Genomic DNA, 14,613 nt, shown 5'->3' with positions numbered 1-14,613 from the left:
TATTTTAATTCAAGCTATTTGAAAATCTTGTATTTCTGTCCTTCTACAGGAGTCAAGTCATGGTCACTGATTAACAAATATATCTTCTTTGCAAAACGCAAGCCTCACTAAGTAACCTAAGCGGTAACACCAGTACCAGAACAACAGAGCAAATGCTATGAGTCAGTGACTTCCAATAGTAATGAACTTTCACAGTACTCAAGCTGGGTGAAAAAATGTCAGTGTACCGTAGGAAGCTCTAAGGAAAGCAATGCAATTGCTCATTACTGGTAATACAAATGACTAAAGCCATGTCCTAGTAGCATCAGCTAAATAAAAGAAAATACTAATGCAAATAAGCATTCCAGTGTGCGCAGTTTCACACAAAACCCAGCAGCGTGAGCTTCCTACCACCTTCATTCACTGCCACTGCTCCTCAGGGAACATGCAGCTGTACAGAAAAAAAATAAATTGCTAAACGATCTACCAGAACTTGTCCATCTATATCTGAAGCACAGACTTCGTTGCTTGTTTTCAGGACCTAAAAGCTCCTACAGAAGAAAGCAGAACAAATGGATTTCTTCCTCACTTCTGAACTTGAAGCTGCCAATGCTATGCGTGTTTCATGTTGGCTCATCCGTGGCATGCATGAAGTTAAAATAGCGTTAACACTGGCATACGGAGAAGTACCACTCACGTGTAATATGAAATAGCTCAAATACAGAGAAAGCTTTTAAAGATACCAGTTTTCCATGAGCTGCCTCCCTGAAGCCAGGCCCACTGCAATATAAGTGGGTGATGCTCTGCATCCCAGCCCTGAACTGCGGTAGTCCACCTCATCACCTCCCTGAAGTCAAGCCTAAAATGTGCCTTTGATACAGCTAAACTGTCTCCATTTATCTCCTTCCACAAGCAATCGGGACTCTGAGGGAGGTGTCAGCTACCTTCAGCTTTAGGATCCTTTCAGAGGAAGGGAAAAGAAAAAGGACAGTTTGCTATTACTACCTTTTATACCTATACCTAGCTACTATACCTATTATTTCCACCTCCTCTAAAATAAAGCAGACTGCTTTCACTGTCCTTGTCAATACACACCTCTTTGGCATAACTTTTGGTCCATCCCTGCCTCTACACACACATACAAGGTCACAATTTAAAAGACTTCTGCAGACTTCTCCCCCCTGCCCACATTTCTCTGCTACCTTTACCAACTTACAAGACACGAAAGCAGTAAGGGAAGTGTTCACCTTTCTCAGCAGCTTACCCTGTCCTCCTGGATCAGCTTCCCACCTCCTCCACGTGTCTGTGCTGCACACAAGCCTTCTCGCTCCTCCTGGCTGCGATTTACTGTTCTGCCAAACATTTTTAAAAAGCACATGCCCTCACGCTGCAAGCACGGTGCTAAGAGAGCTGCTACTTCTCTAGACCTAGCAAGCAATCTGTGTAGGAGATGAAAACACACACCATTTTCAAAGGCAAAAAGCTTTGAAGGATATCCTACACAACATTCATGGCAGGATCTTAACTTTCTATTTTTAATTTTCACTCACCTGAGCTTTTTGTCACTAGGAACAAAGCAAGGTTAAAATGAAGAACAATCTTATAATAACTTGGAAAGCTCTTAAATCCGAAACTAACCAGTTGTACATGGCCTCATATATTCACTTCCCTTCAAGTGAAGTGGAAAAAAAAATCACCCTCAGGCACCAAAGGTTTTGACAGTGGGTCCCGGTTACGGCTCCTGATGAGAAGCACAGCTCGGCTAAATAAGAGAAAAGGTGGCCTTCCAGCTAACTGTGCAGGTCCCTAATATCTTAACAACTGGAGCCCTTAAACGCTGAAGGACAGCACGTAGGCATGAGGGGCAGAGCTGGTGTTTGGCACGAGGGCGAGCCCCGGTGTTTGGTGATGCTGTAGCTGGCAGCAGGATCTCTTCTGCTCTCTCCTAACCCTAACCCCTTCCATAAAAGCCTTATGGAGAACCAGCAAAGCTCCTGCTGAACTCCTTGTTGCTAAATAAGTGTCCAAAGCCTGTGCTGGCCGAACCCCTAGGCACACCTGCAGCACGGGGCCTACCACAGCCCTGACAAAAAATACAAAATAAACAAAAAAAAACAACTGCACTATTGATGATGCTTTTGCCAGCCAGGACACACCTGACATTTATTCCTTGACAAAGGGAGCTGCCTAAGCAAGGCAAGTGGAGGCTGTGTCATGCTTTCCATGGAAGCTCTCCAGCAGCGTCATTTGTATCTTCACGCACTGCACAGTGCAAAGAGGTGAAAACCCGAGGTAACAAATTACCTGCCGGACACAAAACATGAGCCCTACCTGCTTAAATACACTTACTGGATTTAGAAATTGGTAAATATTTAGCAGTCAGTGCAAGAGAGGAAATATGCTTGCTGCAGCATTATTTACAACAAGAATCCGAAAAACGCATGCATACAGCAATGGTGCAAGTCAGTGCTTCTCTCATTTCCACTACCCTACCAAAAAAAATAAATCACAAAAATGTGTCCTGGACAAGAAGGGTATGTCAAAAACCTGTGTTTGCACCAGTTCTACTTTCCTTTGCTAATCTAGAATTGCACCAATTAAAGTGTAGTTAACAAACCTACTAATCAGGGTTGCTACAGCAGGCAGAAGTGAACAAGAGCGGCGGTAGTTTGGGCGTAAGCACAAAAGAAGAAAAACAAAACAAAAAACACAACAACAAACATCTCGGGTAATAGCAGAGCAGCAGCAGCTGCTTATGCCACACTTTGATCTGCACCCCCAGGGGCTTGGCTTGGCTTCCCCTCGCTGCTACCTCGTGAAGCATAATGGCAACACCCGTCCTGCAAATCCGGAACGCCTTCCAAAATAAATGTCACACCTCAACTCCAGTTCCCTCCCCCTCCATTAGCTCTTACCTACAGCCTGCCCTGAGCTGGGCACGGCCACCCTGCCGCAGCACAGCCCCGTGCAAAAGCCCGGGGCACGGCATCCCGTGCCTTGGCAGGGAGCCTCGAGGCTCCTGCACCCACCTGCTCTGTGATTTTGGCCTCCGGACGCTCCCATGTGCCACGAACCGGGATGCAGTTGCTCCTTTTCCAGGGGAGGAAGCTGCTTGTTTATGCTACAATTCACGGGTGCAATAAAACGAGAGCGCCTGCCCACCAGCTGTGCCTCGCTGGAAAGGCAGGCTCAGCAAAGCAGAGGAAGGAGCAGCCTTGGCAGAGGGCAGCTGCCTCGCCAGGAGCGATTAGGCTCAGGTGAGGACATTCAGAGCAAAGTTCAGGACGCACCTGCACACGGAGAGGCTGCCGTGCGCTCGTGCCAACAGGATGGGGCTCTGCCCAACGCAGCACCATGCACCAAGCTCACGGGGGGGACCCGCACGTGCTCCTCCAGCAACGCAGGAGGATGTCCCTTCTGCACACCCAAGCTGGCAGCAGCAAGAGGGACCGGTCTGTCTGGGACAGCAGGTGAGGCGACAAGAAGGCAGAGGCAGGTAAGACACACAGCCGACCATTTGGACCTCCTCCGCCTCTCTAGGGTTGGTGCCACCAAAGAGTTAGCAGCAAAACTCGGCACCCAAGCTTGTTACACGGGAACCTAACAGCCAGACTCGATGGTCTTTGAGGTCTTTGCCAACCTAAAAACTAAGTGTTTGAAGACTCGGGGCAAACTCCTTCAGCACAACGTGCACGGCCAAACCTGGAACCAGGAGCCCAGTCCCACACCACCCTGTGTACGCTGTGCTGGCTGACACACACCAGGAAAGGTTTTTGCTCTGCAAAGCTGACACGATGAGCCCTTACAAGCTTCCTTAAGCTACGCCAAACCCAGCTCCCAAAGACTGCAGGCTGCGTGCTAAATGGCAGCCCTTCAAATCCACCTACATATTCTGCTCTACCCCAACCTCTACCTACACAGAAGAAGGATAAATTGGGTTTATTCTGGCAAGACATAAAATAACGGAGTAGATTATCTAGCTGGAAACAAAAGACTGGAGTTGAGCGCATTCAAATCTAGTTGGAAGTAGAGCTAGCTTTTGGCTGCTGAACAGTTAGCTCTTCCCGATTCCTTCAAAGGTTTTCTTTCTTGGGACCTTTTCAGCTGCCTGATTTTATGAAGGACTGCACAATACAATCTGCCTGAAACGCTGCTGCTTCGAACCAGCTCCAGCAGCTCTCGGCCAGCAGGGCTGGAGGCCAAAATCTAAGAATTACGTCTTCCAAGAGCTAGGCCGCCCGTAGTAGTTTTGACTGGATCTCCTCGAGAAGCGTGCATCACCAGGAGCTATCTGGATGAATTTCAGTGCCAAATTGCCATTCAAATACCGTGTGGAGGACTCCTCCCTCTCCTCCTCCCAGCCTCTAACTCCAGGAGACACCTCATACCGCAACTTTGGGTAGCTGACAGCTGCTCTGAAGGCTAGGGAAACATTCCTCAGCCTGCATGCTGTTTGTTACCTTTGATTTTCAAAGGGTTCTTTGATATGGTGATTCTCCATTTTTGAGCTGTGATGCCTGGAGCAGGGGGTTAGATAGCAAGGAATGTGATTTCTTTCCCTTTCTGCCCAGCCTCCTCGCCTCCCCTGCAGCTGCCACAAGTCAAAATGAAGAGGGACTTCAGCCCTGTGGGCTCCTGCTGCTGAAAGGCAGGTGGGCTGGCGAGAGGTCAGCTCCTACCAGAGGCCACCCGATGGGCTCAGCCTCCTCCTCGGCCTCACACTTACTGCTCCCAAGGCTGGGTGGCGTGGAGTCAGCTCCATGGGAGCACAAGAATGAATTAATGCGCTGGGTACAGCTATGGAGCCAGAGAGAGGAGCAGGACAGAGGATGGGAATGTATCCAAGTCCTCTGGATGTGTCTCCAGCTCCAGGGCTGCAATCTGTGGGACACTAGGAAGAATATCGTGTGCTTGCTGCGATCTTACCCTCTGCCCTCAGCGTCATCTTCTGGCCACCAGGGAAGAGAGCAGTGAGGGAGACACCTGCTCTGACTAAGCCTGTCCGTCCTTACAACCCTGTAGGCAGGGGTGAATGGATCAGAATGGGGAAGGAAGCAAGGACCATTAAATAGAGAGGAAAAAGAGCCATCCTACAAGAAGCTCGGGAGTTAACCCAGTAGGACGTCAGTTTATCAATAGCATGGGTGCACCAGCACCTACCTTGGCAGCAGAAGATTCGAATGCTGCAGAGGTTTTACCTAAACGGAGAGCTCTTCTGAGTTGCTACAGGGCCTGGGAGCCTGTCAGCATGCTTCAGGGAGCACCCATCTCGAGGGGCGCTGGCTGCACGGAGACTTTCCTTACACTCTTCTGTTTGTCTTCAGTGACAAAAATTGGATTTGAAAGTGGATGTGCTCATACTGCGTAACGTGACTTTCAGCTCCACTCACACATCATTTAGGCAACTTCATCACAGGCTAAACGTATTAGGATTCACAGACAGGCTGCCTATTCTTTTTGAGACACCCTTCAGCAATGTGAGACTTAAAGGGGATAGTCAGCGACTGTGGTGCAAGAAAAAAAAAAAGAGTACTTTTGGGCAGGGGGGGATCATGATACAGGGAAAACATACCACAAGGGGCAATGCAAACCTGCCCTTTGATTCCAAAAGGTACCATGAAAAAACAAACCCTTCCTTTTATTTGTAAATAACTGCAGAGATTACATGAGGCATTTCTGTTTCCCTTTCGTTCAGTTCTGTAACTTGTCAGTGTCCTAAAACCTGTCCTCCCTGCAAAATGCCTTCTCTAAACAGCATCTCCCTGTGCATCGCTCAGGCATTTTCACTCAGTGCCATAACCTGGCCTCTGAGAGCCGCAGCCCTGAGACCCTGCAGCCCGGTGCCCTCTTCCACAACCAGCCCCTTCAGTCACGGGAAGGTCACCCCTTTATTCACTGCACCATTAAACCGCTTCCCATGGCTGCTGAAAATTGCCCTGTTTACGTGTAACCACAGCACTTAGTGTTACTAAACCCGGGAAGCATAATGGAAATACTTCCATCTATGAATAGGCCATTAAGGGTAAGGGAAAAGATGCCCGCTGGCTGGAGCACAATACTTAAAGTCAAGGAACTAAGAATAAAAGTCAGGCCCGACTCCCACTCCCCTTTAGGACGGGGAGAGGAGAACCGGTCCATCTACCATTTATTTTGGAAACAGTAATTGGCCTATCTTTTTGATCAAGATCTCAAGAACCCCAGCAACACGTCTCCAGCCCTCTCCCCGAGGTTGCTGCCTGCACGCACGCAGAGGCGAGTGCCAGGCTCCACACAAACAAGGGCGAGAGCAACGCGGGCCTCCAGGAGGGAGGGAGAAGGAGGGGACCGCAGGAAGGGAAATGAAAAGCCCTTGCTCCAAGTAGGTAGAAATCACAGCAGTGATTTATTCCAATTAAATAACTGAGGCAAGCCTACTGACACTGGTGCGTGCTTGGTTATCTGCTGCAGCCATGAAGCAGCAGTGCTCTCCCTGCCTGTGCAGGGGAAGACCACTTGGGCGCTCCTTCTGTAGCCAGCAAACCCAGGCTTGCTGCACAGCCATCAGCAACATTTGTCTCTCTCTTTCACGATCAAAGCCACATGACGAAGTGCAGTCCTCCACCACGCCTGCAACCCAAATTAATTGCAAACCAGAAACATTTCAATGAGCGCTTTGCTGAAATAAAGAATAGCTCTGCGAGCTTCTGCTCGGCATGAGACGAGTAATTTGATAATTCGTAGGGATTGAACCAAGCAAGGCATCCTTCCAGGTCCTACCTAATTGAAACATAACCACAACATGCCCTCCAGCATCTGGCAGTACAACAGACAAAACAATCAGGTATGCTAATGTTACTATCGTTTTCCTGGAGATTTCTAAGGTGCTTTTGCAGAGGTATCCACAGACTGATACACGCTTCCCAGATATTTTTGTTCAACACTTCCTATCCCACCCCATCAAGGCCTCAGGTATTAATGATTAATAAATGAAATGGGGTTCTAGAGTGTAGGTCGATGTAAGGAAAGAGGAATTTGCAAAAGAAACCTTTCAACAAACAAAGGTAAGCAGATTCATGAAAGTGCCTCAGACTAAGGAGCCCCTCATACAAAACCAAGTTAACGTGTATTTACCTCTTGGAAGGCGAATGCAAACACAAGGGATGACTTTACAAAACACAGAATTATTAGTAAAGGGGCTGACTTCAAAGGTTTGACCGGTTTCATCTATTTCCGTACTCTGTGCACAGAGAAAAGAGCATCTACAGGTTTCCAGCACACTGAAAAAAAAACAAAAACAAAAAAAGATCTTATTGCCTAGGACAGCTCCAAACATGTGGTTACACTTGTAATAGAAAAAAAAGTTCAAAAAAGGTAAATACTGTGCTGCAGAAGAAACGATCTCTTCTGTTGAATCATTACAAGAAATTTGGGTTGACACTACAGCTTTTAAATGATCCCAACTGGTAGAAGCACGTACGCATAACACTGGAGTACAAGAAGCTGCACTTCCCATATCGTAAAGGAATTAATTTAACCCAAGCAAAGACATCAGTAGGAGATGTTTGCTAGTGGCACCCTATTTACACCAACAAAACAACCCGCAAGCAGTGAAAGGAGAAAATTTGGCACACGGAGAAGCGCTCGCGTTGCTCTCGCCGAGAGAGCGTGACACAGAGGTGAGCCCGCCCCTTGTGCAACCAAAGCTCAAGCAAAGGTCACGGGAAGGCTTTATCGATCGCCACAAAGCCAACGTTTGGCTGCGGCACCGTAACTGCACGAGGCGGATCGGCGTCCTGCTGGGCAGGGAAGAGCCAACACGTACTCACGAGGAAGCCTCCAGGTGCTCGGGGGCAAACCAGAAACCCACGTCCCAGCGTTTGGTCCAAACACTTCCACGCGGGTTGATCTCGGCGTTCAGTGAGCACACGTGGCACGTGCAAACAGTGCGGTAAGTGAAACCAAGCACCTGCTTCACAAGATTTCATATCACAGAGGGGATAAATCGTTTGGGAGAAGTGGATCGTTCATTTAAGACAAGAACTGCGTATTATTTGAATGACAGGCACGAAGTCTGTCAGGTGTTGCAGTATTTTAACTAGTAAAACAGCAATCCTGATTTTCCTTTTTTTTTTTTCAGCTTAATGGTAAGATAGATTCCCACTGTGTGAAAACCACTTGCCTCCTGTCTATACACCCCCACACATCAGCATTGCTCATCATCATTAAGGAAATAAAGCACAGCAAAAGGTATTTGCACATCTCCCATCTAAAGTCAGTCCCAGGTAATACTGCGTGGTAAAATAAATCTTCGATTAGTCCAGATTTCATGTCACCTTCTCCATCAATTTGATAAGCAGACCACTACACGACCTACGCAGCACTAATTCACCAGCTAAGCTGTCTGAACACCAGTAGGAAATAAAACACACGACATACCCTTACACGCACTGCTTTCAATCAGAGGAAACACAGGGGTAATATAACAAGTTGTGACAGAAATACCAAACAAGCCAATTACAGCAAAATAACTCAGAAATTATCTACACATCATAAACTATGTAGGTTTAAAAAAAAAAATAAAAAATCCACTGCAGTACTGCAAGGACTTTGTTTTTTATGACTGCAATAACCTTAACTAGTTACAGCATTATTTAGAAGTGCTACTCATATTTTTCTCCCAGCCAGTATGAGAGATTTACAGCAAAATTAAGCTTGGGTGTGCAACACAAACAAGTGTATTTAAGAGACTTACTGGCCCATGTCACAGTACCACAGGACACAAGAGATGAATTGCAAAAGGTCCCAGCATTAAACAAGACCTAGAAGATGCATAAACCTCCCAAAACCTGAGGTTACCAGGTGAGAACAACTGAAAGAGCCAACTAAAGGAGGAAGATGGTAAACAGGGAGGAGGTGACTTGAGTAGGTCATTACTCAATGCAGTTCGCATTCCCACAATTTGCATTAGTTTCCTGATCAGCTGTGTTCCTTTCCCCATGTTGTAACATCCATTTATTTATAGAAGTCCCATGCAAACAACTTTTTTTTTTTTTTTTTTTTTTATTGTCTGAACCCTATTAGAACAATTCAGAATTAAAAGACTTGCTCTTACTTTTCTGTAGCCTTAAAATGCATGAGGCAATGAATGACAGATAAGAGTAAGATATTAAAAGCATTTCCCCTGCTGGTTTTTCTCCACACACATTAAAAGACTAATAACTAAGAAAGTTATAATTGTATTTTATTTATTCATGAGAGGCAAGAAGGCTTTACTTCATAAATCTTCATACAATACCAACACGCAGGATGTGTAGTTTCATTTACATGAAATATGTATACGCTCCCTCAATTAGCATACCTAGAAATGATTACTTCATACAAAAAAAGCATCCCTGATGCATTTCCACCAGCCACCAAAGCACAGGGAGGTATGTGGCACTACACAACAGCATCTTGCAAGCACTCTGAAATTTTTGGGAGTTTCACCTTCCTACCACGCATGTTTCAAGGCATCGATATGCCTTCCCTTTAATTCTCCAGTCTTGTAATTCCAAGGTAAGTTGTTCTTTCTCTTACAATTTAACAAAAATTAGTTGGAGAAGGCTCTGACCTTTTTGTTTTTTTTTTTTTTTTTGAAACAGAGGCAAAGCCTGCAAGAAAGATGCTGTTTAAAAAATTAAATAATACCTTGAAAGCATGCAGAGTATTCAACTCCTTTGAACTAAAACCAATACTTGCAAATAGTAACATCACACAGAGAGCAGCACAGCAATTAAACCTGAGGGTAAACAACCTTAAACATCCATACATGAGAAAAAATGATGTAATACAACAGGAATATACTAATGACTTAGAGAAATCAGTTCGAAAAACACTGCTAAGAAGAAGAAGAACACACAGTATTTTGAAAGAAATACATGTTTGCTTGTTTATTCTGATATGCAGTCTAGGTTGATTTAACATGCAATTTTTTCTTAAACCCTCTTGGTCTGAAATCCAAAGCGTTCAATATTTCAGTCTCTCAGAACATACATTAAGCCAATTTAACTAGGTATCAAACAGGAAGATGAGTGATCCAATACTAAGCAGCTTGTCCTTCAAATGCTATTTAGTCATTACTGTTACTACAGATGGTAGCAGCAATAACGCCTACATTTTGGTCACCCAGCGCTTTCCCTTACAAAAAAGATTCCTGCAACATCTCAGGTTGCAGCATCTCTGTTTGTTTGCTGCATGGGCTTAGGTTTTCAGCAAAGAAAAACAGCTGAGCTCCGCAACTATTAATTGCTTGAGCCCCAGAATTTCGCTCCTTTTTGCAGCATTATATACCACTGATCTCTTCCCTAGCAGCCAAGAGATGCAAACAGCCTCCCGTACTGCAGGCTTGTTTGTTCAGCTCGATCTTGGCAGAGCCTGAAGTGATGGACGGCTAAATCTGGCGCCTCACTTTCGCTTCCATCCCAGCAGCATCCTCAGCACTGGAGGGGCCTAGGGAGCAAGACTTGGATGCTGCCAGAGCACCTCCCAGTTTGGGGAGGAGGACCAGGCTGCCGCCACCACCTGTCACAGGACAGCACCCCGCTAGGAACAGCTCCCAGGAGCAGCATTTTGCTTTGGGATACAGAGGCAGGACCCTCCCCGTCCCTGTGAACTGGAGGAGGACTCCAGGAGCTGACGTACACACAAACGTGTGAATTAAGAGAGGATGAGCTCTGTGCTCCCTCCCAGCGATTTGTGTGAGTAGCTGTTCCCACTGCCACAGAATTGGTTGAGTCCCAGAGAAGTGTCTTGTTCCCTGCTGCAACAGATGCAAGCCCCATCCACGCTGCTGTCTGTAAAACACATCATGCACACATCCACAACCTCCTCCCAGCACACTGTGTTATTTTCTACCAGTTTACTCAAACAAAACAACGCATTTGGCTGAGAGCACTCCACACCGCGGTGCTCAGGCACTGGTGCTCAAATGCCAGCGCCTGGCCACTCATGGTGACGCCTGCCCGTGCCTGTCCTGTGTGTGCCCTGTTTAATACTATCTTTAATTACACCACATGCTGCATTTTCTATTGATTCTCACGAAAAATGGTGAAGCTCTTTTGCAATGTTCATCTCTGAAGTTAAAGGGTAGAAAACAGGAAAATGCCAGAAGAAAAAACTCCGTTAACAGGGCACATGAATACCGGGCAGACTTTCTTCGGTTTCAGAGCGGGGGAAGAAATCAGAAATATGAATTCTCAGCATTAGTTGTTTTTCTCCCATGTGAGACATGGGGAATTGGAGACCCAAGAACCAGAAGCGCACGACTTCTCAGCTGCAACAGATTACAGGAGGAGCTGTGGCTGCCGAGCACAGGAGAGCGAGGGGCAGAACAAACAGAGACGCTCCTGGCTCCGTCCCTGGCTGCTGACACGGTGCGACCCTGGGGTGAATCCAAAGGCTTGGATTCACCTTCCCACTCCCCAAGTTTGGGAGAATAACACATATCCCCCAGAGCAACTGTAAAGCTACTCTCAGAAGTTACAGCAGCCTAGGACAAAAAGGAAATCAGCTCTTCTAACGCCTGGGCTGCGGACAGATTGCTCGCCACAACGCCAAGGCCCCGTATCAGGCGGTGGAGGTAAAAGTACAACGAGGAGCTCGTTCCTCAGTCCCCACTCACCTCAGGCGTCGGACGGGGGAAGAGGTCGGGCGAGGCGCGAGCAGAGCCACGGTGGCCACCAGCCAAGCGCGAAGGCGGTGACCCCACCACCGACACCCCGCGCTGCCGGGGGTCCCTGCCCCACATTTTCGAGGGGAGCGGTGCGGAGGCACCCACCCCACCCCCAGGAAGGCTCGGCACCAGCTCAACCAGTTCGCCTGGCAGCGCAGGCAGGCCCGGGCAGGGCACGGCACAGACCCAGGCTCACCCACAGCCCCGCTCCACTGCAGGGCAGCCCCGAGCTGCCTCCCTGCCTCCCTCCCTCTCTCCCTGCCTGCCGGCACCGCCGCCGGCCGCGGATTTCACCGCAGCCCCGAGATGGCGGCGGGCACCTGCCGGGCGGGCAGCGATCCTCACCGGCGGGCGAGGCGGGACGGGGACGGGACGGCTGCTGCTGGAGGCTGTGGCACCGCCATCCCGTCTCATTTCATCCCGTCCCGTCCCGTCCCGTCTCGTTTCATCCCGTCCCATCCCGTCCCGGCTCCCACCTGCCGCCCTCGGGGAGCCGCGCGCAGCCCCCGGCTCCGCCATCTTCTCGCTCTCGCCGCCGCCGCCGCCGGTTCTCCGCCAGCCCGGCCCTGCCCTACCCGGCCCCGCTCCGCTCCGCTCCGCTCCCCTCCGCTCCTGGGCGGCCGCACAGGCGCACTGCCCGCCCCGCGGCACCTGACGCCGGGCGGGGAGGAGCGGGGCCGCGGATACCGGCAGCCCCCAGCGGCTCCCGGCCCGCCAGGTGCTGCCGCCCCGCTCCGCCCCGCCCCGCCCCGCAGGCACCGGCTCTGAGGGGCAGCCGGGGGTCCTTTGTTTGGGGCTGGGGGAGACGGGGAAGCGAGGAGACGCCAGCTTGCTGTCCCTTAAATGTCTGCATGCTAAGCACAAAACGGAACAATGCAACTTGTGGCACGCGTTTTGGTCCCCCCCATCCCGTTTCGGCAGGCTCTGGGTGGTGTGGGGGTGCCTGTCCGCATGTGGCGATGTGAGGGGCCTCGGGCACGGAGCTCCGCTTGCTCCCACTCCACCGCCCCAAAGCCTCGGTAGAACTGATGCTACAGCCACAGACCGCCTCACCTCCCATCCCACTTCACCAAAACTGGTGTTTAAGACCTATTCAATCCTCCTACTTCCCTTTCTTGGTCTTTCTGTTCTGTTCTTTTTGCCTGGCAATGTTGTCCCCATTACATTCTCTCATTAGCTGAAAATTCAGACCAAAATCAATGCAAGGTGGCGGAGAAATAACCTTCCCTTCCCTTCCCTTCCCTTCCCTTCCCTTCCCTTCCCTTCCCTTCCCTTCCCTTCCCTTCCCTTCCCTTCCCTTCCCTTCCCTTCCCTTCCCTTCCCTTCCCTTCCCTTCCCTTCCCTTCCCTTCCCTTCCCTTCCCTTCCCTTCCCTTCCCCATTGGTTTTCCTTCTGCATCTCCCAAGCAAATTGAAGTTTCTTACTAATTGCAAATTACACTGTTGGGAGGCTCGCTGGTCAACAATTTGCCTTTCATCTGTACATTCAAATGCTGTCCTCGTGTTTGGGTTTGCACACCGCGATAGAATGTTTAACAAGGCAGATTTAGTTTTTGTTGGTGCATAAAGCACCGACTATTCCTAATGCCGCCTTATCGGTTTCAGACTTTATTGATGTTCATAACTCTGCCAAATTTAAGCAATTTCAATTGACATTTTCACACCAGCTGTTTCTCAGGCTAGACTTTTATCCAGGGGTTTCCCTTACAGTGATTCTACCCATCTAGGGATGACATTGTTGTGTTCAACTGTTGTGTTCATGTTACAAAACAAATTTCTTACATGTCTTATTGTAGCAGTGCCTCCTACTTTCCAGGGGCTCCTTTGGCAATGCCACCAGAAGAAAGAAGACTCTCCGGTAATCTCAGTTTGTCTCCACCCTAGTGGTGTCTGACAAACACACAGGAAGAAATATCTGGTCTCAGTGTGAGTTACATGGGCTTGAGAGAGAGGAACCAGAGGGTCTGGAACTGGGAGAACAGGGCATGGATAAGGGGGATACAAAGCCACGGGAAAAGATGGGGGAGTGTAGCCAGAAGCTGGAAACAGGGATATGAAGGTGATATGATATTTGGGCAGGAGCTGGGGACTGGGTGGAAAAGGACAGACAGGACCACAGGAGAATGTCTCCTGGGGAGCGTGAGCCAGCTCGTGCTGGATCCCAAGTGGCTGTGAAGTCCTTCAGCATAGTACATCCCATGGAAAAATAACTACTCTCCTACCACTGTAATATCCTGTGAGAGATGGCTCACAACCTGACTAGTATTCAGCCTGGGAGTCATGCGATGAAAATAGTTTTTAAACTAAATGTAAGGAAACTGTACTGAAAACACTAAGGATCCAAAGACAAAAAGCTCCCCTTTGGTACTGTATGTAGCATGTAATATGATTCCATCTTTAAATCACTTTCAGAGTATTTTTTCTGCAAGACTCCTGCCTCATTCAATGCAAAGGATAGTGTTTAATTAATGTATAGTTCTTCAATGTTTGTCTTCATTTTCATCATGTAAAGTGGAACCTTTCATGTCATATTTACCGTACATTCTTCAAACCCTGCCTTGAAGACAGGTTAATTAATTTCCACGATGGCTTTTCTGTGATACTCTCATTGTACCATCTTAACTCCTTCAAACATTAATAAATTTAACTTTATAACATCCTTCTAAGTTGAAGTAGTACTATTATCATATTTTATGCATGTGGAAGAAATTAGAGAAGGTAATGGATCTGGGGTTGCCAGTAGATGCTTGTTAAATCCTTTACGTGCTAAAGGCTGACAGGTTGTTTTAAAGCAGGGAATTTAACACAGCAAGCACTTAGCAGCACCTAAAAGACAAGACCATAAACATCCCTGCTCAGGTTTTACTTTGAATACTTTACAGATCTTTAAGTACCAAACCTAGGGCAAATTACAACTTACAAGCTTTGCTATGTATTGAACACCCA

The 14,613-nt window shown here is 48.1% G+C and overlaps 1 protein-coding gene across 5 annotated transcripts in view; it reads right to left on the bottom strand.

Annotated features, from left to right (window-relative positions):
• MAP7D2 (MAP7 domain containing 2) overlaps positions 1-12,214 on the bottom strand; it is a 75,625-nt gene extending 63,411 nt beyond the window's left edge. For 3 of the 5 annotated variants that reach the window (XM_032189671.1, XM_032189680.1, XM_032189689.1), the window contains exon 1: positions 12,145-12,213. In XM_032189671.1, the coding sequence (XP_032045562.1) occupies positions 12,145-12,187 (43 nt within the window). In that variant the 5' untranslated portion in view covers positions 12,188-12,213. Of the gene's footprint in view, positions 1-12,144 lie in introns of all 5 variants that reach the window. The other 2 variants (XM_032189649.1, XM_032189660.1) reach the window with 1 other exon arrangement.
• Between the last annotated feature and the right edge of the window lie 2,399 nt (positions 12,215-14,613).

The sequence above is a fragment of the Aythya fuligula genome, chromosome 1, assembly GCF_009819795.1.
Source record: "Aythya fuligula isolate bAytFul2 chromosome 1, bAytFul2.pri, whole genome shotgun sequence".
NCBI lineage: Eukaryota > Metazoa > Chordata > Aves > Anseriformes > Anatidae > Aythya > Aythya fuligula.
This window is presented reverse-complemented; position numbering and strand designations above follow the sequence as displayed.